Raw genomic sequence first — 24,337 nt, 5'->3', positions numbered from 1 at the left:
GGCGGTAGTAAGCTGTATGATTTTTGTTTGCTTGTATTATGTGCCTACTTGATCCTGATTGTTTATATGTCGACATATGGTGGTAGTGGGTTGAGGCGGTGCTGCTTTGTGCTGTAGGCCTAGATATCCGGTGGGGGCCGACTATAAGCCGTAGGCACGGAGGCTCGAGAAGAGCGGTTGGGTTGAGGCGGTAGGCCAACAAACCCTGGGTATTCCAACCCGATGGTTGATTGGACCCGTTGCGTGTTGGCATTCCAGTCCAAGGACTGATTGGGCCTAGGCTATCCATCCGGGAGGTTGTGGGTCGTTATGCATGCTTGTATGTTTATCGTATCGAGTATTTTGGGAGAAAATCACTAAGCTTTATGCTTACCCACTTGTTTATTGTTTCAGGTATCATCGATGACCATGGGAAGGCGATTGCGAGACTGTACACAACCATTAACATCATTGAGGATTTCGCGTTCACTATAATACTCTGATTTTTAATAATTGTAATTGGGAACATATGGTTTTCTTAAAATGGTTATATAATTGAGAATTTTTACTTTAAATAAAATGATTATTTTTTGGTCGTGAAAATGAGATGTTACATTATTTCATGTAACAATGATTATCGTAATCACAGATAATAAGAACATATAGCATATAATTATCTAATTACTTCATATCTATGTGTAAGATGAAAGTATGTATGCACTCACAAGTTAAAAGCATATGATTTGTGACTTTGGCTGCGCTTCGCCTTAGCACTTTGACTTTTCCTTTGATGTGACCTAGGTTCAATTATCACTAAGTTTTAGTCTAACATTCGTCATGACTAATGATAGTCTAGATTCATCATTAATCCTATAGTCTACTGATCTATAGCTGATAAGTGACAACCAGGTAAGATCATATCGAAGGTATGGCCCATTTAGTATACAAAGTATACTGTTTGGAAATCCCACTTTAAACACCTCACTAAATCTAGACTAGACATCATCCCCGTAAGTAGATCAATCAGTATAATGACTTGAATCACTGATAAATCTTATTTATAGGTTCATAATAATGACTATGAACATAATATAAGTTACACTTGAAATAAAATAAGTGCAACTTAACTTATAGAAAATTTAGTGGGAAATTACGCAGGCAGAATCTCGACCTGAACACTTCATTTCGTCGGGCTCCTAGAGCTCCAGAGATTCTACTAAAATGTTCTAAAAGGTGGAAGAAAATTGAACTCAAAGGTGGGAGAGTATTTGAGAGAGTTTTGGAGAGTTTGTGAGGAAAAATAAGCAATTTTCGAAGGGATTTTATAAGGAATTGGATGAGGAGCGCCGCGCACATGCTGACGTGTCCTCCACTGGTTGGTCTACGTGTCGTCTCTACCTTGGTCCACCTCGCCTTGTCGACGCCGCCTCCAGCCATGCCACATGCCACATTTTTATGGAGCCACATGTCACGCCCTCGTTGTGCCATGTCGTTTGGTCTCGCGGAAGATTCGGCCACCCGACATTGCCATGTGGCACCTCCTGGTGGTGCCACATCATCGACCTACCAGGTATTTTTTGTAAACTTTGAAAAATCGTAACTTTCGCATACGAGCTCCGTTTTCGACGTTCTTTATATCTTCAGAATCATCTTGATGAGATCTATAACTTTCCTTTAGATTCCATTGACTAATAATACCTCTAACAAAATTCATATTTTATAGAGGCTAGGCTGTTAAAATTGCTGCGAAAATCATAACTCCTACATATGGACTCCGTTCTCGATGTTCATTATATCGACGAACTCCTACTCACGAGATCTTCAATTCTCATTTACATTGTTTAGGCTAACAATTAGTTGATCTCAAATTCGATTTCCGTGTCGTACACTGCTATACCGAGCCGCACTGAAACTTTGAAAAATCATAACTTCCTCATATAAAGTCAGATTTAGACGTTCTACCAATGCATGCTTTTGCTTTTATGACTACTACGACTTCCATTTAGATCACTTAGACTAATAAGCAACCTATCTTCTATTCGTATTTTATGACGTACTTTGCCGCTTAGGGCTGAACGCGAAACTTCGGAAGATCATATATTCTTCACTCAAAGTCGGATTTAAGCGTTCTTTTTATGTACAAAATCATTGTCATACATACTATAACTTTGTTTAAGATTATTTATTATAACTAATCTTTTATCAAAATGCCATTTTACCGATTATTATATTTTAATCGTCTAGCCTAAATCTACGGACGCTACACACACAAACCCAACATAATGTGTATTGTAGAATTTTATAAGCTAAATTATGGTATAGAAAACAATTTAGATAGTTGTTCTTGGTTTGTTTGAACACATATAGATATATTGTTGTTTAATCGTGTCTTCTTTTTATTAAGGTTGTAAAAAACGCTAGACGTTTGCTAGTCGGTGGACTGGGGTTAAATAATTAATCGGCTAATCGAGAATTAATCGAGGACCATTAATTGCTAATTCGTTAAATTTTAAAAAATTAAATATAACTAATATCATAATAAAGTTCGTAATCATAACAAAATCGGTTAATATGATTAATATAACACTAATCATTCGTCAAATAGTTTCTATTGAGATAGAACTTTTTCAAGTATTAAAATTTCATCTTTTTCGACCGATTCACTCATTTTCTATGCAAAAATTAATAATCGCTAGACGACCTCTAATCGGTCGGGTAGACCATATGGATTAATCGGGGCCTAATCGGAATTTTTACAACACTGCTTTTTATACACCTTTCCATAAATGTTACAAAGCCTAATCATTATTTATAAATTGTATCTATTTTTTGTTTCTTTTATAACCCATATACCTTTTTCTTTCTTTTGTAGTTCAAAAGCACTATGCAACACATATATGGAAGTTAGACCACCACATCATCTTAAGGCCATTTCCACATGGTTAGTGTGTATTCTTTAGCGTTTGTGATGTCATTCTACTGACATATATATGGATTATTTTCCATTCTAATCATAGCCCAAGATCGTTAAGACTGCTATCATCTATGGATTATTTTCCATTCTAATCATAGCCCAAGATCGTTAAGACTGCTATCATCTACGTTCTTATGTATGCCTTGGCTTATGAAGCTGATTAGTAGCGGTCCCTCCCTATATTTCTTTGTTTTCTTAGTTTGATTTAGTTATTTTAGTAACAGATAACAACAAGTTCACTTATATAAGTAGCAAAAAAGATAGAGTTCTAGGGTTAGAGTAAATAGTTAGTTCTAAGGATTGATGAGTTAGTGACTTATTGTGCACGAGAAAGCATTATTGTATATTAAAACATGAATCAGGATATAGTTTACTATGCTACCAATCTCAAAGATTAACCAAGATGGGTGCTTGTTACCATATCTACCAAATCGATTTTTTTTATCTTATTATATTTTGTCGTGATATTGTTTTTGTGTTACTCCTAACGGAAATTTCTGGTTCCGCCACTGGTTTCCCCTCTTGTCGGCTTGGGGGTTTTCATTGTGGGACTAGGGATGTCAAAAACTCCCGCGAGACCCCGATACCGTACTAGACTAATTTTTGAAAAAATTCGGGAGCGGGAGCGGGGGCGGGGGCGATATTAACTCCCGTTTATTTTCGGGACCGGGGGCGGGAGTGAGTATTTCCATCCCGTACTCCCGTGGGGACCCCGTTTATATATATATATATATATATATATATATATATATATATATATATATATATATATATATATATATATGTTTATAACTTTAGTGATGTTTTATGTTTGATCAATTCTTGATTTATCAAGGGCTTACATGTTTGTTTATATATAAAAGTTATTAAAAATAGTTTTTTAGCCTAAAACAAAGCAATTTTTTAGCAAAAAAATCCATTTTTAAGCCTATAAACCGGGAGTACCGAGGGCGGGACCGGGGGCTGTGTAAGCGGGGGATCCGGGGGCGGGACCGGGAGCGGGGGCAACAAGTGATTTCGGGAGCGGGGGCGGGGGCAACCATTTCCGCTCTCGTTTGGTCCCGTTGACATCCCTACGTGGGACAGACTGCTTTAAAAACTGTCTCATTCAAAATGGAAAAACATGAGAAAGCGTGTATGAAAATCAACACACGTTTATACCTTTTGCGTTTGATACTTTCGGTTTCATTGCGCTAGATGCTATGGAACTCATCAATACAGTCCAACGAGTCATACATAATAATGTTATGACCCAAGATATATGAATGTTGTTTTTTTAAAAAAAAAAAGTTTTGACATCTAAAAAAAGATAGCAACACAGCTTGTTGCTCGTTACTCGCTACGTCAAATTTGTATGATTAAAATAGTAAGCAATCCAAAACAACCTTAAGACAAACTCCTTTAGTTTTTTTTACTATCACAATTATTATATTAAAGTTTATAATATAAATATATGTTTTTAATTAGGTTTTAAAAAGGTGTGCTATGACAGAAAAACGTGAGTATGGCGTCTGAAAAACCTTTATGGTCCCGTTTTAAGTCAAACTTTGATAAACGTCATAACTCGTCCTTACTTGTAAAATAGATGTTTGACATTCTCACCAAATAACGCCTCATATTATTTATAGTCTAGTTTTTATTATAAACATTTCATATGAAAAAGACCGGTGGTCCTTTTAACAATAAAGACTCCATCGGAAGAGCTTTAATTGAAACTAAGGCTGGTAGGAGTGATGCCACACTTGCTGTAACGACGTAAATTTCCAAAACAATTTTTCATTTTAAAAACATACTCTCATTCATAAAATATCATAGTAATCCAATGTAACACATGTTATCTCAATAAACAAATCCCAAGATCCTCAAATACATAAATCCTCTCAGTGTGTATGGATCATGCCAGCGCCTTCCCGCGATCCTCGCTAGTACCTGAAACACATAACACAACAACTGTAAGCATAAATGCTTAGTGAGTTCCCCAAAATACCACATGCAACACATACGCCACTCGAGGCTACAATACGACCCTCCGGTCGATGTGTCTCAGCGGGACCCTCCAGTCCCGTAGCTCGTTGGACCCTCTGGTCCGATCATAGCTCGTCGGACCCTTCGGTCCAGTCTGTGTTGTTGGACCCTTCGGTCCGGTCTATATCGTTGGGCCCTCCGGCCCGGTCTGTTCAACACATAGCATACATACAACACAATGCACATAACTCATATATATACACATAGCATACAAGACCCTCTGGTCTACACATAAATACCACTCTAGGTAATGTATAGTGAGAAGACTCACCTCAATGAAGTCGGATAAACTCTCGTGCTCAACGTCCCGACTTAGCCTCCTCCTATTATTCAGATAACATCCCCGATCAATATTCACTCATGATCTCATCTCTACAGATTGGGTAGAAGGCCATTCTACCCTTCCCTGAACTCTCCTGAATCAGTCTTGACCAGAACCCTAAAGTCAACGAAAGTCAACGATCAACTTTGACCCGACTCGTCGAGTGCACAAGGGCGACTCGGCGAGTCCATGCGGGTCCTCTGAATCCTTTCAGCCTCTCTTGGCTCGTCGAGTCATCCTTCCACTCGACGGGTTACACCTGTCACGAATCGCGGGGCAACCCCGACTCGACTCGTCGAGTCCACTTATGGACTCGGCGAGTTGCCTCCATGTTCATCCTCAAATGACCTCCTAAGGTCAGATCTGCTTCCCTAACTATCAGATCTACCCTTCAAATGTTCAAATGTCACGTAAAGGTGCAACCTTTACGTGCATGCAACCCACAACAAGTCATAAATGGAGAAATAACTCTAAAAATGGCAACCTAGTCCCCAATCTTTCATTTGCTTGCATAAAGCTGAGGGATAGTGACTCTATGGATCTCTCATGGTCCAGATCTGATGCTATTAACACATGGATCTCTCATACTCACTAGATCTTACATAAAATGGAGGTAAAAACCCTAAAATCATGAAATCTATCATATCAACACGAAATAGAAGGGATTATACCTCCAGAGATGAACTCTCAAGATGATTAGCCCAGATCCAAGCTCCCTTCACGCTCTAGATGGGTGTTTCCTTCTTCCTTCTAGCAAAACTACACCAAAAGTGATGTATTAGCCTCTTCTTGCTCTCAACTCTCTCACTGCTCTCTCTCTAGGGTTTCTCTGGGGTGCATTGGCCGCAAATGGAGGCCATAAAGACCTTTAAATAGGGCACAGGCCCGGGGATTTAGGGTTTCACTTTACAGCGCGGACTCGCCGAGTCCACGTATCTACTCGTCGAGTCCGGTCATTAATCCAGTTAAGAACTCGCGATCCTACTCGGCGAGTTTGAGCGTCTACTCGCCGAGTCCCTCCATAAAACCCAAAATAAATAACTAAAATAAGATACCTGGGAATCCGGATGTTACAATTCTCCCCCACTAGAATCAGACTTCGCCCTCGAAGTCTTGCCCCGCAAACAACTCCGGATGCTGCTCCCGCATCTCCGACTCCGGCTCCCAAGTCAGCTCGGACCCTCTCCGATGTTGCCACTGGACCTGAACCAGGGGCACCTCCTTGCTACTCAGAACCTTGATCCTCCGATCCAAAATCGCGATCGATTTCTCAACATAATTCAACCTCGCATCTACCTGAATGTCCTCCAGCGGCACTACCGCTGACTCATCGGCTATACACTTCCTCAACTGAGACACATGGAAGGTATCATGAATCTGGCTCAACTCCGCAGGTAGCTCCAAACGATACGCTACCCTGCCCACTCTCGCGGTCACTCTGAACGGTCCGATGTACCGGGGCCCCAGCTTGCCCCTCTTCCTGAACCGAATCACTCCTTTCCAAGGAGACACCTTCAGGAGTACGAAGTCTCCCACCTGGAACTCAAGCTTGGATCGTCGCCTATCCACATAACTCTTCTGACGACTCTGAGCCGTCAATAACCTCTGTCTAACCTGCTGTATCTGCTCTGTCGTCTGAAGCACTATCTCGGTGCTACCCATCACACGCTGCCCTACCTCTCCCCATCAAATGGGAGTCCGACACCTCCTCCCATACAACAACTCGAAGGGAGGCATACCAATACTCGAATGGTGGCTGTTGTTGTAGGAAAACTCAGCCAACGGCAAGTACGTGTCCCAACTTCCCCCGAAGTCCAACACACATGCTCGAAGCATGTCCTCGAGTGTCTGAATCGTCCGCTCACTCTGTCCGTCCGTCTGGGGGTGGTAGGCGGTACTGAAATGCAACCTCGTACCCAATTCCTCGTGGAACTTCTTCCAGAACCTGGAAGTGAAACGTACATCTCGATCTGACACAATCGAGATCGGCACCCCATGCCGCGATACCACCTCCCTCACATACAACTCTGCCAGCCTCTCAGCAGAAGAGCTCTCACTGATAGCAAGAAAATACGCGCTCTTCATCAGCCGGTCGACGATCACCCAAATTGCATCGACACCTCGTGCGGTCCTCGGTAATTTGGTGATGAAATCCATAGAAATCTGTTCCCACTTCCATTGGGGAACCTCAAGTGGCTGCAACTTGCCATGCGGACGCTGGTGCTCGGCCTTAACCCTGCGACAGGTCAAGCACCTCTCAACAAATTATGCTACATCCCTCTTCATACAGGGCCACCAATAGTCCCTCTTCAGGTCCAAATACATCTTAGTGGCCCCGGGATGGATCGAGAACCTCGATCGGTGCGCCTCCTCCATCAAAGTGGTGCGCGTCCTGCCTGCATACGGCACCCAAATCCGACCCTGAAAGGTCATCAGCCCACAACTATCGGTAACAAACTCAGGTACCTGCCCAATCACCCGCTCTCTCTTGCGGTTCTCCGGTCTCACGGCCTCTGCCTGGGTCTCCCGAATGGTGTCCAACACCGGAGTCATCACTGTCAATCGCATACAAGTGTCTCGAATCGGGGCACTCTCCGCCCTACGACTCAGCGCATCAGCTACAACATTAGCTTTGCCCGGGTGGTACAGGATCTCACAATCGTAATCCTTTACCACATCCAACCATCTCCTCTGGCGCATATTCAGGTTGGGCTGATCCATCAGATACTTCCAACTCTTGTGGTCCGTGTATATGGTACACCGAACCCCATACAGGTAATGGCGCCAGATCTTGAGGGCGAACACCACTGCCCCAAACTCCAGATCGTGGGTGGGATACCTCGTGTCATGAGGCTTCAGCTGCCTCGATGCATACGCTATCACATGCCCTCTCTGCATAAGCACCGCACCCAACCCTGATATCGATGCGTCGCAGTACACCACAAAATCCTCCATTCCCTCTGGAAGGGATAACACCTGGGCTTCGCACAACCTCTGGCGAAGAGTCTCAAACGAGGCCTGCTGCGCAGGACCCTACGAAAAAGTAACGCCCTTCCGGGTCAACCTGGTGAGAGGCACGATGATCTTGGAGAAATCTTTAATAAATCTCCTATAATAGCCGGCTAACCCCAGAAAACTCCTGATCTCGGTGGGGGATCTCGGCACCTCCCAACTCATCACCGCCTCAATCTTGGCCGGATTGACCAATATCCCATTCTGATTAACGAGATGTCCCAGGAACTGGACCTCTCGTAACCAGAAATCACACTTGGAGAATTTGGCGTAAAGGCTCTCCGATCTCAGAACTCCGAGGATCTCCCTCAAATGCTCCTCATGCTGCTCTCTGGATCTCGAATACACCAAAATGTCATCGATGAACACGATCACCGATCGATCCAACATCGGCCTACACACCCTGTTCATGAGATCCATGAACGCTGCCGGTGCATTGGTGAGCCCGAAAGGCACCACGAACTCGTAATGCCCGTAACGAGTCCTGAACGCCGTCTTCTGGACATCCTCATCACGCACTCTCATCTGATGATATCCAGACCTCAGATCAATCTTGGAGAACCAAGACACTCCCTGCAACTGATCAAACAGATCATCAATCCTCGGCAATGGGTAACGGTTCTTGACCGTTAACTTGTTCAACTCCCGGTAATCAATGCACATCCAGTGTGAACCATCCTTTTTCTTGACAAAAAGGATCGACGCTCCCCACGGCGAGCTACTCGGTCTGATAAATCCCTTCCCCAACAACTCCTGAAGCTGTGAGGATAACTCCTGCATCTCTGGTGGCGCAAGGCGATAGGGCGCCTTGGCGATAGGCGCCGCTCCCGGAACCAAATCGATGCGAAACTCCACCTGCCTCTCGGGAGGCACACCCGGCAACTCCTCGGGGAAAACGTCCGGGAACTCACGCACTATCGGCACATCATCAATAGAACCAGGCCTCTCCGCTGCTACTCGTGTGTCCATCACGTAGGCCACAAACCCACTACAACCCTGCTGTAGATTCTGCCTCGCTCTAGCAGCTGAACAGAATGCTGACCCTGAACGGGTACCCTCGCCGTACACTGTAAGAACTCCCCCACTAGGGTCTCGTATGGTCACCAACTGTCGCTCGCAGTCGATAACCGCTCCAAACCTGCTCAACCGGTCCATGCCCACGATGACACAGACATCTCCCATCGCAATCGGGACCAAATCAATCGGAAACTCAACGCCGAAGATCTCGAGTACACATCCTCGGATCACATCCGTAGCATACACCGCTCGCTCGTCGGCTATAGAAACTCATAGAGGTCGACTCAACGCCTCTCGCTGAACACTGATGTGCTGACTAAATGCTAATGACACGAAAGATCGACTCGCACCCGAGTCGAATAACACCAACACAGGTACAGAACTCACAAGAAAAGTACCTAAGCATAACACAATATAAGCACAAAATCTCAAACTCAAAATAGGTAAGTAAAAGAATACATACCGGCCACGACATCGGGCGCTGCGCAGACCTCCTCCGCTATCAACTGGAAGGCTCTCCCGCGAGCCTTCGGTGCCTCGGCCTTCGCTGGCCGGACCTCGATAGCTCTAGCAGCAGGTATAGACCCCTGTGCTGATCCCTGTAGTAGCCGAGGGCACTCGGCCTTCCGATGGCCGGTCTGGTTGCAATGAAAGCAAACCGAGAATCCCTTGGGGCAATCCCTCGCGAAATGCCCCTCCTTCCCACACTTGTAACATACCCTAGCTCTGCACACCCCCTCGTGACTCTTGCCGCACTTCCCACAAGTGCGGCCCTTCGGACCCCCAGATCTCGAATCATTGGGCTTTGCCCGCTTGGCTGCCGGCTGCGCCTGTGCCGGTCGCCTGTCCCTCCTCAGAGACTCGGCCTCCTCCCTGACCTGAGTCTCCAGCTCAATCTCTCTCTTACGGGCATTTTCCTGAAGCTCGGCAAATGTCCGGTATGACGAGTTCGCCATGAACTCACGAACATCCCTCCTCAGTATGCTCAAGTACCGGCTCATACGTGCCTGCTCAGTCGACACGTGCTCAGGGCAAAACAACGCCCTCTCATGAAACATCCTCGTAATCATCGTCACAGACTCAGTTCCCTGCTTGAGGGATAAGAACTCCTGGGCTAGACGTTCCCTCTCCACAGGGGGAACATACTCATCTCGAAACATCGTGGTGAACCTCTCCCAGGTCACCGCAGTAAGCTCTGCCGTAGTGAAGTCTGCCGTCACAAACTTCCACCAATCCTTCGCTCCCAAGCGAAGCTGGTTAAGCGCAAATCTAACCCTCAGATGCTCCGGACACGAGCAGGTGTAGAAGCATCCCTCGATGTCAGAAATCCACCTCATCGCAGAAATCGGGTCCTGCGTCCCATCAAACTCTGGTGGCTTCGTGTTGCTGAACTCTCGGTACAGCAACGAGTCACCTCCCTGGGGCCTGGCAGCAGCGACAACTGCGGTGGCCGTAGCAACAACAACCTCAGTAAGAGCAGCGTACCGCTCATCAAAAGTCTCGATCAGCGTGGTCTTGATAGACCCGGACATCTCTGGTATCTCAGCTCGAATGGCCGCAACCACCTCCTCGTGAATCAACCTACGAATCTCCTCATCGCTGGTACCACTGGTACCACTGCCTCTTGGGTGGTGGCGCGTCCCAACCATGATGTCTCTGAAATACAACACAAAAGAATCAGAGACTCGTTCGAGTATACTCGCACTCGATACTCAACCCTACTTGTTCTTTAGTACCCTGAGGATTCTTACTTGGACTGCTCACTGATCCGGTGTTTCCAGTAGTACGGGCCTTTATACTACCTTCCACAACGCATCGGTATTCACCCTAAGTCCTCCTCCTAGGATCCCAGATCACAAGTACTCTATATCTCACTAAACTCAGGCTACTCTCTGGTAGACCACTCATAAGTTCCTCGCTGCTACCTACTTACTCTCGAAGTATCTCATAGTAGCAGTAACTCCTAGGCTAAGACATCACAAATCAGGCCCAATCTAGTCCTAACCATGAATACCTAGCCTACTCTAGCATGCATAACATATCACATAATATATCATAACACATAATGTAAGGGTATTTTGGGAAATCACCGTTCGGGCGCTGGCTGATCGTACACACTGCTCCGTTCCACTTTTCTCAAAAGTCCTTTACTATTTTGGAAAAATTGTTTCTTTTATGAAAAATTCTCTCAAATCCTCAGTTTGAGTTCAGATACACCCGGAGGTGTATCCGAGTCTCTCAAACCAAGGCTCTGATACCAACTTGTAACGACGTAAATTACCAAAACAATTTTTCATTTTAAAAACATACTCTCATTCATAAAATATCATAGTAATCCAATGTAACACATGTTATCTCAATAAACAAATCCCAAGATCCTCAAATACATAAATCCTCTCAGTGTGTACGGATCATGCCAGCGCCTTCCCGCGATCCTCGCTAGTACCTGAAACACATAACACAACAACTGTAAGCATAAATGCTTAGTGAGTTCCCCAAAATACCACATGCAACACATACGCCACTCGAGGCTACAATACGACCCTCCGGTCGATGTGTCTCAGCGGGACCCTCCAGTCCCGTAGCTCGTTGGACCCTCTGGTCCGATCATAGCTCGTCGGACCCTTCGGTCCAGTCTGTGTTGTTGGACCCTTCGGTCCGGTCTATATCGTTGGGCCCTCCGGCCCGGTCTGTTCAACACATAGCATACATACAACACAGTGCACATAACTCATATATATACACATAGCATACAAGACCCTCTGGTCTACACATAAATACCACTCTAGGTAATGTATAGTGAGAAGACTCACCTCAATGAAGTCGGATAAACTCTCGTGCTCAACGTCCCGACTTAGCCTCCTCCTATTATTCAGATAACATCCCCGATCAATATTCACTCATGATCTCATCTCTACAGATTGGGTAGAAGGCCATTCTACCCTTCCCTGAACTCTCCTGAATCAGTCTTGACCAGAACCCTAAAGTCAACGAAAGTCAACGATCAACTTTGACCCGACTCGTCGAGTGCACAAGGGCGACTCGGCGAGTCCATGCGGGTCCTCTGAATCCTTTCAGCCTCTCTTGGCTCGTCGAGTCATCCTTCCACTCGACGGGTTACACCTGTCACGAATCGCGGGGCAACCCCGACTCGACTCGTCGAGTCTACTTATGGACTCGGCGAGTTGCCTCCATGTTCATCCTCAAATGACCTCCTAAGGTCAGATCTGCTTCCCTAACTATCAGATCTACCCTTCAAATGTTCAAATGTCACGTAAAGGTGCAACCTTTACGTGCATGCAACCCACAACAAGTCATAAATGGAGAAATAACTCTAAAAATGGCAACCTAGTCCCCAATCTTTCATTTGCTTGCATAAAGCTGAGGGATAGTGACTCTATGGATCTCTCATGGTCCAGATCTGATGCTATTAACACATGGATCTCTCATACTCACTAGATCTTACATAAAATGGAGGTAAAAACCCTAAAATCATGAAATCTATCATATCAACACGAAATAGAAGGGATTATACCTCCAGAGATGAACTCTCAAGATGATTAGCCCAGATCCAAGCTCCCTTCACGCTCTAGATGGGTGTTTCCTTCTTCCTTCTAGCAAAACTACACCAAAAGTGATGTATTAGCCTCTTCTTGCTCTCAACTCTCTCACTGCTCTCTCTCTAGGGTTTCTCTGGGGTGCATTGGCCGCAAATGGAGGCCAGAAAGACCTTTAAATAGGGCACAGGCCCGAGGATTTAGAGTTTCACTTTACAGCGCGGACTCGCCGAGTCCACGTATCTACTCGTCGAGTCCGGTCATTAATCCAGTCAAGAACTCACGATCCTACTCGGCGAGTCTGAGCGTCCACTCGCCGAGTCCCTCCATAAAACCCAAAATAAATAACTAAAATAAGATACCTGGGAATCCGGATGTTACACTTGCCACAGTCCACGTAGGCGTCATGACAACTTTGTCGCACTTTAGCCAAAATTTACCATTTACATGGTGTGGGTTGCCATATTTGTCATGATAGTTTTTTTTTTAAATTAATTAATATAAAAAATAATCAAAGATCAAGTTTTGTAGGTTTATAATAATAATAATAATAATAATAATAATAATAAATCGATTTATTTAATATAAATAAGTTTTATAAGTTCATGTGGGTATTATGCAATTTCCTAAAGTCAATTTCGAAAAATTATTTCTACTCTAGGGTAGGATATGTTATTAATTTTCTTCCTTCAAAAAAAAAGCATACATAGCAACCACTATTTTAACCCTTCATAAATATTCAAACACAATACCTTTTCTTTCTCATCGGCGAGTTTCCACCGAGTTGTCGAGCCGAATCGGCATGCCGAGGGCTCGGCCCCGTGTTCGCCGAGCTAGCCGTGGTCATTGCCGAAACCACACCGTCCAGCCTAATAGAGGGGCTGTTAACCATATGAAAAGGACGAAAATACCATTTTGTCATTGCCATTGCTTCCACCACCACTCACCAACCACCACCATCCACCTACCACCATAACTTCAAGGCTTCCCCATATTAACAACAGCGACACATGAAGATACCCACTATTTAACACAAATATCTCTTCCACTCCACTTGCTTCTATTTCGTCTTTGTATCCAATTATTCCAACGAATAAGGGAAATTATGATGATTCGAGTCAAACATAATCGATTTTCAATTAGTGGGTCTCATTTTTTGTCGGCCAGTAACACTATATGCCCACCATTATTATAAAAACTCCATCGGAGGAGCTTTAATTGAAACTTGGATTTCATCGAAGCTTTTGATATGGTCTAAATGAAATTCTAGATATAAAAAAAGGATAGTTTCTCAAAACCCTAGTATCCTTCATGATCATTATGGGTAAGATCTAAACTTGGGGTTTCCATCCGCTAACAATTTCAAGAATGTTTCTGACTTTATCCAAATACCAAACTTTGATGCCACCAGAAATACAAATTCTTCGGCTTCCATCATCAGTAGCATAACAACTACTGTATTGGCTTCAACTCAGCTTTCAGCTTTGGAGCTCTTGACTGGAATCACATCAAGGGGTACAATGAATTGCTTGTTGCCGATTCCGATCCCTGACCTTAATTTCGTTTATTCACAGTCGGGGCAGTTGATGATTCCCATGCCGGAATTCAAGATTCCGCCGCTTAGCTTTTCTTTGGATGGAATGGCGAGTAGTGGCAATGGCGACGCATATGGGAATAGTATTGACGACAATACGGATCAGAGGCTTTTGTTCCCATTTGAAGAACTGAAAACAAACACACCAACAACACTTGATGATCAGCATGTTGCCTAAGATAGAGATAAGAATGGTGATTCCAATGGGTTCTGGAATGGAATGATGAGTGGAGGCTCTTGGTAAAGAAACATATATATATATATATATATATATATATATATATATATATATATATATATATATATATATATATATTTCTTTAATAATAGTTTTACATTGAACGTGTTGGGATAATGGGATTTTTGGTCGTTTCTTTCTTTTAATATCTTGATTTTTCTAGTATGAAAATGGTGGTGGTGGTGTTGATCAGGACTTGTTTTGATTTCTTGAAAAACTAGCTTTGGTAGTAGGATCACAACTCGTTTCTCGTCAATAGCCATGGAAGCAATCAAAAATCAGAAAAAAATATAAAATAAAATATTGGGCATTTTTGTCTTTTTACATGGATATTAACTGTGGTTAACAGGGGTTAACGGTCCCAGGGACCAAGTTTGTTACCAAAACCCATTGTAGGGACTATTGGTGTTACTTTTCAAAAACTGGTTTTTATTATAAACTTTTAGCGATGGTTGGAGTTTAACATTGTTAAACTAATTAGGGGGTGTTTGGATTCCTTTTTAAGCTTCTGTGGAGCCCTAGTTTTAGTTTTAGGCGAAGAAACCCAAAACGCGACAGGGAGATATGTCATTCCTATGGGAGAAGAGCTCGTCGTGGCGATGGATAGTGAGGCAGACGAGAGATTCAAAGCCATTTTTCTTCGCCTTTGCGACTGTATGCGGCGTGGTCCCCGGTGCCATCGGCTATTGTGTGATGCAGCTCACCAATTCAAGCAATGAACAGCTCGAGTCTGAACTCCGCCGCAACGCTCGCCCCGATACCCTTGTTAGTACATCTCTCTCTCGCGACGAATTGTTATATGTTTTAGCATCAGAAAGAATAATTCATATACCCTTTCTCACTTGACATGTTATTGCCTTATAGATGCTCCCTTGATGAAGATCCTAGCATTTTAAGTAATTTATCTGTTAAATTTGATCGATCAACATACAATTTTAAAGGTGCTTTATGATTCTTCATCGGAATGGTAAGGCCAGGTCATCAGTGATCGTTATTCTTGTCAGCTAGGCTATTTCAATACAGCATTTTTATGCCACATACCTTGGATCGCCGACTATTAGTATTTCACCAGGTAGAAAGTTAAAAATGTAAAATCATAGGGTTTAGAGGATTTATGCAATCCAGATCAAATAAGGCACAGCCAATTATTATAAATTATATTATCTTCTGGACTATTATATAGCAAAATTCACAAATAGTGTTCTCCTTGTTGTCACACTTACTCTATAGCAATCTGTATGAGCAAATTGATAATTAATGCAAACACTAAAGATTTAATTTGCACAAAGTCACAAACAAATGCCTAATAAAAAAGAAAAATAGATAATAAGCGTTGATGTAAACTTTATACTATAACCATACAATTAAAATACGATATCAATATCATATCCAGAGCCCTATTCAATTCACACTTGCATGAGTTTAATCTTAACCCATGTACCTGTACTTATTATCAATATCCATCCCATTTATTTATACCTCAGCAACAAACAAAACCATCACTTCTAATATAAAACAGGCAACTTATATATAATATGATCATGACTTAATTAATTAATTAATTAAAGTAAGCTTCAAGTCAAGCTAAAACAAAGCATTTGCTTTCTCCATCAAATAGCTTCCTACATCTTACCACAAATTAAACTCATGATTCTAAATAATCCTTTTATTAATTAAATAAAATACATTAATTAATGACCCAAAATAATTAAGACCCGTTGTTTCCTTTTCCTTGGACAAGAATGTGAACTATCTTCGTCAGATTCAGTCACAATTCACAACACTCCATTCTCTCTCCTACACCACATATACAACAAAAAATGAAACATTTTGGAAGAAAGAAAAACTAATCATTATCATGAAACCCTGTTTCCAAAAATTAAATTGAATATTTTAGCATTATTTACAGGACAGGATATTGTGTTTCACTGGGACAACAATTGCAACTTTTTGTATGGGAAAAAGACGTGAATGCCCTCCTCCTCCTCCTAGTTAACATATGTAGCCTAAATGCAAAAAGAAGCAGAAAATACCGAGTTCCATGTGCCCATTTCTAACTTGGGAATCCGAGTCCCCATTTGGCACTGCTGTCATCTGGACTGTAAAAAAGTAAAAACATTGTTACTTCATTCCATCATTATACAAATTTTCTAGTATTACTAAAAGCCAAATGGAAGCAAAATATTGATACACAACACTAGAGAATAGAGAGTACCTTTGGACATCATATGTTGTAAGAAAATACTATCTTGCCCTCTATAGAGAATAGAGAGTACATATATATCATTGCTATACTTGTAATATGAACATGGATGTCTCAAGTTATTATTTTGAAAACCACATAGTTTTTTAGCAATCCCCTTTTATAAAAATAAAATATGCTCAAGAATCAAGAATGTATAGATACTTTGAAAAGCACATTGTTATGATAGTTGAAATTTTATAAATATGATTTGTCTCTGTTTCTTGCAATGTTTAAAAAAAAATGGGGAATTTCTAAAAGAAAAGTTATTGTTTGGTGATGTGAATTCAGATGATGGGAAGAGTGAATAAAGAGAGACTTGGGGAGTACCTTGGGGAATTGCAGAGGAAGGAAGATACAAACGATAGATATGTTGCTGCTTTGAAGGGAGAGACTTTAACCAGAAAACCATATGTCAGAATTCAACCAACCACCACCACCACCACCACCACCACCACCACACCACATGTTTAAAAGCTTTTATCACATCATTATCATTATTATTACTCCGTATTATATTATCTCATTTTCCCAACTTTATGGCTTTATGCTCATCCGATGGCTTTGCATTAACAGAATTCATGACTTGATGTTCCCATGTTTCATAAGCTTGTTATATATTGTGACTAATTACCTTTTTTTTTTGTTGTTGCTGCTGTTAAGATGAATACAAGAAATAGCAATATGCCTTCGTTTCTTTGTTTACTGCAGCATCCTCCCTACTTTCATTTCTTTCTATTTCAACATTATACTTTGAAAAACTATCCTATTATTGCATTGCTCTTTTATTTATTTTTTTCTTAATAAAACATTCTACTTCGAAAAATCCCTCCAATTATCACAGTGAAATTTGCTTTGTAGACAAAATAATAAACAAATACATAATTTTTTTTATTATATTTTTGTGCTTAATTTTATATACGTTTCCTACATATGAATCGGGTCAACTATAATAACTTTCGTTCATTATCACTGCTTTCACCACCACAATCATCATTACCGGTCTTCCCCCTCTGTCTTTCCACCATTTAAACACAACACACATACATCTTATACACACATCATTAGAGAAATCAATTCCTTCCACAACCCCTGATATTTGGTTATGGTTCGTTTTCTTCCAGATCTGGTACTATTCTGATTTGGTACTGTAGATCTGTTGCTGTTCAGTTTTGCTACCTGTTCTGATTTGCACTACTCCGATTTGGCACTGTTGAGCTGAAACTGTTCCCATTTGGTACCTTAGATATGATACTTCGTATCTTCTTCCAACACCACTTGGAGTTCTGACCTGATTCCTAAAGAGATCAAAAAATGACGGAGGGTGGTCAAGAAATTCGTGTTTGGTTCCAATACTATAACTAAAATTCCTATTACGAGTTTTGGTTCTGTTGCTTTATCAGCGGAAGAATATGCTCGATTTTTGGGATATGGATATTCACATTTGCCGGTTGCCGTTGTTGCTGAGACAAGCAATTCTAGTAAATGTTTGTATCTTCTGCCTCCAAATGGGTTATTGATACTGGTGCTTCGGATCACATGACCGGTAATCCTAATGTCCTCTCTAACTTTCACACTCATGCATCTACATCTCATGTTACCATTGCTGTCGGGTCTACCCCTCGAGTTTTAGGATCTGGCAATGTTAATCTTGCCCCATCTATTTCATTATCTTGTGTGTTAAGCTTACCTAAATTTTCATTTAATTTGCTATCGGTCAACAAAATTACTTGTGGGTTGAATTGTAGTGTCAAGTTTTTTATTTTTATTTATTTATTATTTTTTTTCTTCCGGATTATTGTATCTTCAAAAGTCTTTCAACGAAGCAAATAATTGGTAAAGGACGAGAATCCGGTGGGCTTTATGTATTTGAACCCGAAGTACCGAAATCCCTAGTAGGATTGAAATCATTATCTCTATTCGAATTACATTGTCGTTTAGGTCACCTATCTCTTCAAGTTTGGAAGAAATTATATCCCCAATTTAGTGATCTTTCATCACTAGATTATGAATCGTTTCGGTTTGCTAAACATCAACGTGTTCCTTTGAGCCTTAGAGCTAATAAACGTGCTGCAACCCCATTTGAATTAGTTCACTTTGATGTATGTGTAAGATTAATAGGCATAATCCAAGATCAATTTATACATAATCATCAAGAACCCTAAATGAATTAAAGAGCACTTACTTGGAGAAGATTATATCTCTTGATGTTGAACTTTATATTATGATTCTTCAACTTCACATAATGGTGTCTAATTGATTGATTCTGATGGATAGAATGATACACACGATAATGGTGTTCTTATAGAGACGATTTTGGATGTGGAAAATAAAGAACCGTGTTCTCTCCATGAAACGTACGTCCTATCATATGTGTGTTTTAATTGATCATTTACACCTTATGGAAAGTATTAGAACCACACAAATTTAGTCCCTCAAGTTATGGATAAATGTCATATCCATCATACTACATATAATTAATCCTAGGGACCTGATATGTTATTATGGAAAACATTATAGTACACGATATAAATGTATGTAATATGTAATGGATATTACAAAATAGTCCTAAGGCCATACTAATATGTTATTTTCCAACATTCTCCCACTTGGCCGAGTGACTATTTGTATACATGTTTCATTATTTGGCCAATATAATTTCATCATGTTTCATATTAATATCAAAAGCAGAAAAGTACAGCCTTGCGCATCCATTTTAGATACGGGACCCCCACCTATCATACTATGATACTTTATATGAACTTTAAGATTAATTTAAGCCAAATGACTTTAGATTTAAGTGGTCATGCATTATATTTGTCTATATAAAACGTAATTGTGCACAAGTTATTAATATAGACAAATTGCATATTATGGAGGAATAATAATCAAGTACTTGAATAAATAAAGTTAAAAGTTACATTAAAGCACTATGCTAGAATTACATAATAAGGTATAACTTTAAACCCATATTGACGATATGTTCAAATAATTGGGTGGTAGACCTTTCGTTATTGGATCCGCTAGCATATTATTAGTGTTAATGTGTTCGATACAAATATTATTACCCCCGCTTGCTCTAACGAACAATTATATTGTATCGAGGTAAAACATCATTCCACTATAATTATTGTTAATGGAAAACTTATTTAGGCAACATTATAGAAGTAAGTTTTCTTTTAATGGCCTATAAATAGAGTTTATGATCATGAGTCATGTGATTTAATTTCTCAACAACATTTCATGGAATGTTTCATTATCTATGAAAACAAATTTCTCCATCATAGTTGATATAGCCGTCAATTTTTATTTATGACTCTCCCATGATATTGGCCGACTAACATATCAATTATATGTTAATACTTATTTCACTAAACAAGTTTGTCATTATTAGTCCCATGATCGACTGATGATACCTCTAATACAACAAATGTCGAGGCTCCAACTTCCCATACTGAGCTCTCGGATCTTGATCTTCCTATAGCTCTTCGGAAAGGTCAACGTTCTTGTACTTACCCTATTGCTTCATATGTCTCTTATGATAAGCTCTCTACATCTTCCCATTCATTGGTGGCAACATTAGACTCTATATCGATCCTAAAAACTGTTGGTGAAGCTTTAGCCCACCCCGGACGCTGTGCTGTTATGATTGACGAAATGAATGCCCTTGAGCACAATGACACATGGAGTTTGGTCGAGTTACTTGTTCATAAAAAGGCGATTGGTTGCAAATGGGTGTTTACTGTAAAGGTTAATCCACATGGATCAGGGGCTCGTTTAAATGGATGATTAGTTGCTAAAGGTTATGCTCAGACTTATGGAGTGGATTACACCGAGAATTTTTCTAATGTAGCCAAATTATCCTCTGTGTGTCTCTTTATTTCTCTAGCTGCTACTTATGCTTGGGCACTTCATCAACTTGATGTCAAAAATGCATTTCCTCATGGTGATTTACAAGAGGAAGTTTACATGGAGCAACCACCGAGATTTGTTTCTCAGGGGAGTACGGTAAAGTCTGCAGACTAAGAAAATCTTTGTATGGCTTAAAACAATCTCATCGTGCTTGGTTTGGTCGATTTAGTATTGTGGTTACTAAATTTGGATTATGAAGGAGCTTATATGATCATTCGGTTTTCTTTGGTTCATCTACCTCTAGTTGTATTTTATTGGTTGTATATGTTGATGATATAGTGATTATTGGGAGTGATGAGACTGAGATTAAGAATTTGAAAGTGTTTCTTGGATCTGACTTTCGGACTAAGGACTTAGGCCCTTTGAAATATTTTTTGGGGATGGAGGTCTCCCACTCTCGGAAAGGAATTTGTTTGTCTCAACGAAAATATTGTTTAGACGTATTGAATGAATCAATATTGATTAATGCAAGACCTTTGATTCCTTTATGACACCGAATGTGAAATTGAAAGCAGATGATAGAGACCCAATTGAAAATCCAGAAAAATAAAGAAGAATTGTTGCGAAGTTAAATTATCTTACGATTACTCGCCCGGACAATGCTTTTCCGGTAAGTGTTGTAAGCCAGTTTATGTCATCACCAAGGGTTGCACATTGGGACAATGTCATTCACATCTTAAAGTATCTAAAGGGTACTCCAGGTCGTGGTATTTTGTATCAAAATCATAGTCATCATGTGGTAGAAGGGTTTACAGATGCTGACTACAATGGTGACCAAAAAAGTAGGCGGTCAACTACCGGGTATTGTGTCTTTATCGGAGGAAATCTTGTTTCTTGGAAGAGTAAGAAGCAAAATGTAGTTTCTCGTCCGAGTGCAGAGTCCGAGTATAGATCTATGGCACAGACAACTTACGAACTCGTGTGGTTGTGTAATCTACTTGGTGAGATTGGTTTTCCTCAATCAAAACCAATGACTCTATGGTGTGATAATGAGGTTGCCATTCATATTGCCAACAATCCAATATTTCATGAGAGAACTAAACACATAGAAATGAATTGAAAAATAGAAAATGGAACGATCACAACTTCTCATGTCAAGACAAGGGGTCAACTAGCTAATGTGTTCACCAAAGCGTTAGTTGGGAGCAGAATTAATTATTTTTGTAACAAGATGGGCATGATCAATATCTATGCTCCAGATTGAGGGGGGTGTTAGAATGTGTGTGTGTGTGTGTATATATATATATATATATATATATATATATATATATATGTAGAATAGGGTTCTAGTTCTTTTTAAGTAGCTTTTTGTTCATTTCCTTTCTTAGTATGTAGTTTTTGTGTGTGTATATATATATATATATATATATATATATATATATATATATATATATATATATATGGGCTTTAAACTCTTTATCAAGGTAAGAAAGTATTTCATAAATCTAGTCTTTTACACCTTCGAACTTCCTTCCCCGAGACCTCTTATTGTCGCTCTTTTGAGATCTCCATGGTTGTGAGGTTCCTTGCTGACTCTTCCCTTTGTCAGCATTTTTGTATCTTTCTTTAGAAGGTGGCTTGAAATTCCTCCGACTTTTACTTGTGTAGAACGCCTTCTCTTCACTCTTCAGCGTGATGCCTCCTATTTGCTTAGCCATAGCTTCTTGGCTGGCTAGCAAATTCTCAAACTCTATAAGTGATAGTTGAACAGGCCATCATTGTACAACAGTAACAAAACTTCTATATTCTGGCCTTAGTCCATGGATGATGATCCTTTTCATTCGAGCTTCTGCAATGACGGATTGCAGATCTAGTTCAGTAATCTCCCGACATATCGACTTCACCTTGTGGAAATATTGAGCAATCCTCATATCATGTTGTGCGATTGATAAAAGCTCATTTTCTAGAAGTTGTAGTCTCGTATCATTCTTCTTTGGGAAAAGTGTCACAAACGTGTCCCCTGCTTCTTTCGGTGTGTTCTCGTTCCGAATATGCTCCAACATATGTCCTCTGATTGTGGGCTTCAAGGCAAACATTGCTTTGCCTGCTTTGATTTTCCATTTGCGCAGAGCGCCATTAACATCTTCCTCCAGCGGCGTAGTTTCGCTTCCGCCAACGACCTCCCATAGATCGTGTCCTTGTAAGTAGGACTTCATACATGTTGCCCACGTTTTGTAGTTGTTGTTGAGTTTCTTGATTCCTACGATGACTTCGAGATCACTCATCGTGTTGACAGTACCTTGGTAATACCAAACAAGCTAGTTTCGACACTAAACTTGCAGAATCACAGACTACTCACAATACAAAGAGAATCACTCGTTCTCGATATCAAGAAACCTTACTTGATAACTCTAGAACTATCTATCATACTCTATAAACTTCTATATGTCTCTTAGGAAGCTTCTAGTTACAATGCACTTACTACTTACTAGATAACTCTAGAACTATCTATCATACTCTATAAGCTTCTATATGTTTCTGGAACATTCTACTATATCCTAGAGAAGTCTAGGATGATCCAATATCTTCTAGAATGTAACATAGCTTTCCAGGGTCTTCAATGTCGCTCTAGAGTATTCTAGACTATTCCGGTATATTCTGGAGTCTTCCATAGTCTTTCATAATGTTCTAGAATCTTTCAGAGCATTTTAGAACAAGCTAACTTCTTCTAGATAATAATATTGGCTCTATTAGGCTAGTGATGATCTTTAACAATTTATATAGTCTTCATTGTTGACATTTGTAGATAAATTTTCCCGAGCAATCTGAAGAAGAAATGTTAAAAACATTAGAAAAAACACTTATTTCAAAATGTAGAATGATAAAAGTTTCCCTCACCAAAATCATTGACCTTCCATATAGTTTTAATAACGGAAATCCTTCCGGCATTAAATTCAATGACAAAAAGGCGAGTAATCTCCGCCAAGGGCGGACCGGTTAGAGCAATGTCTTCCACCATTTTAACCTTTGTTTCCTTCATAAGCAAGGCCACAAATTCTTGTTGATTTTTCTTGTAGTTAGGTGTAAACGGTATTCCCTAAACAGTTTCAACACCATACTAACATTAATAATAAAATTGCTCTGGAGAAGTAAAACAAACTGTGTTGATGATACGAATTATTTACCACTGAATTTGGGTTAAAAAGGCATGATACATCATCACATGGTCGTGGAAGACCAAAACAAAAACACCTTGAAAAAAGCTCTCTTAAATGCTCTTTACCTACCAAGAAAAAATGTTTGGATTAGCTTTATGGTGAAAAAAATTAATAAGTCAACAAAGTTAAGAAGTGTTTGGCTTAGAATCTTCTTTTTGACTTATTGGCTTTTCAAAAAGCCAATAAGTCAATAAGTTGTTTTAAAAAGCAATCCAAAACAACCCCTCAAACTAGTACCAGTAATGTTACACCTCATTCAAACTACTATGTTGATGATTGATATAAACCGATTCGAGATGGTCAATCT

At 40.6% G+C, this 24,337-nt stretch overlaps 1 protein-coding gene, 1 long non-coding RNA gene and 1 pseudogene across 2 annotated transcripts; 2 read left to right on the top strand and 1 right to left on the bottom strand.

Moving 5' to 3' along the window:
- Nucleotides 1-4,780: 4,780 nt before the first annotated feature.
- LOC145114661 (uncharacterized) lies at nt 4,781-6,120 on the bottom strand. The gene is made up of 3 exons (XR_013711136.1): nt 5,972-6,120; nt 5,250-5,301; nt 4,781-4,882 (listed from the first exon to the last, which is right to left on the bottom strand). It is a non-coding gene; the product is annotated as an uncharacterized LOC145114661 (long non-coding RNA).
- Nucleotides 6,121-13,991: 7,871 nt separating this feature from the next.
- LOC145114337 (dof zinc finger protein 1-like) lies at nt 13,992-14,724 on the top strand (annotated as a pseudogene).
- A 158-nt stretch (nt 14,725-14,882) lies between these two features.
- LOC145114511 (centrosomal protein) lies at nt 14,883-17,665 on the top strand. The gene is made up of 2 exons (XM_079050527.1): nt 14,883-15,483; nt 17,252-17,665. The coding sequence occupies exons 1-2, from the start codon at nt 15,283-15,285 to the stop codon at nt 17,432-17,434; spliced, it is 384 nt and encodes a 127-aa protein (XP_078906653.1). The 5' UTR covers nt 14,883-15,282; the 3' UTR covers nt 17,435-17,665.
- The last annotated feature ends 6,672 nt before the right edge of the window (nt 17,666-24,337 follow it).

The sequence above is a fragment of the Lactuca virosa genome, chromosome 5 (assembly GCF_052849685.1).
Source record: "Lactuca virosa cultivar CGN04683 chromosome 5, Lactuca_virosa_CGN04683_v6, whole genome shotgun sequence".
In the NCBI taxonomy this organism is placed as follows: domain Eukaryota; kingdom Viridiplantae; phylum Streptophyta; class Magnoliopsida; order Asterales; family Asteraceae; genus Lactuca; species Lactuca virosa.
Note: the sequence above shows the minus strand (reverse complement) of the source record. Positions and strands in the feature narration are given on the sequence as shown.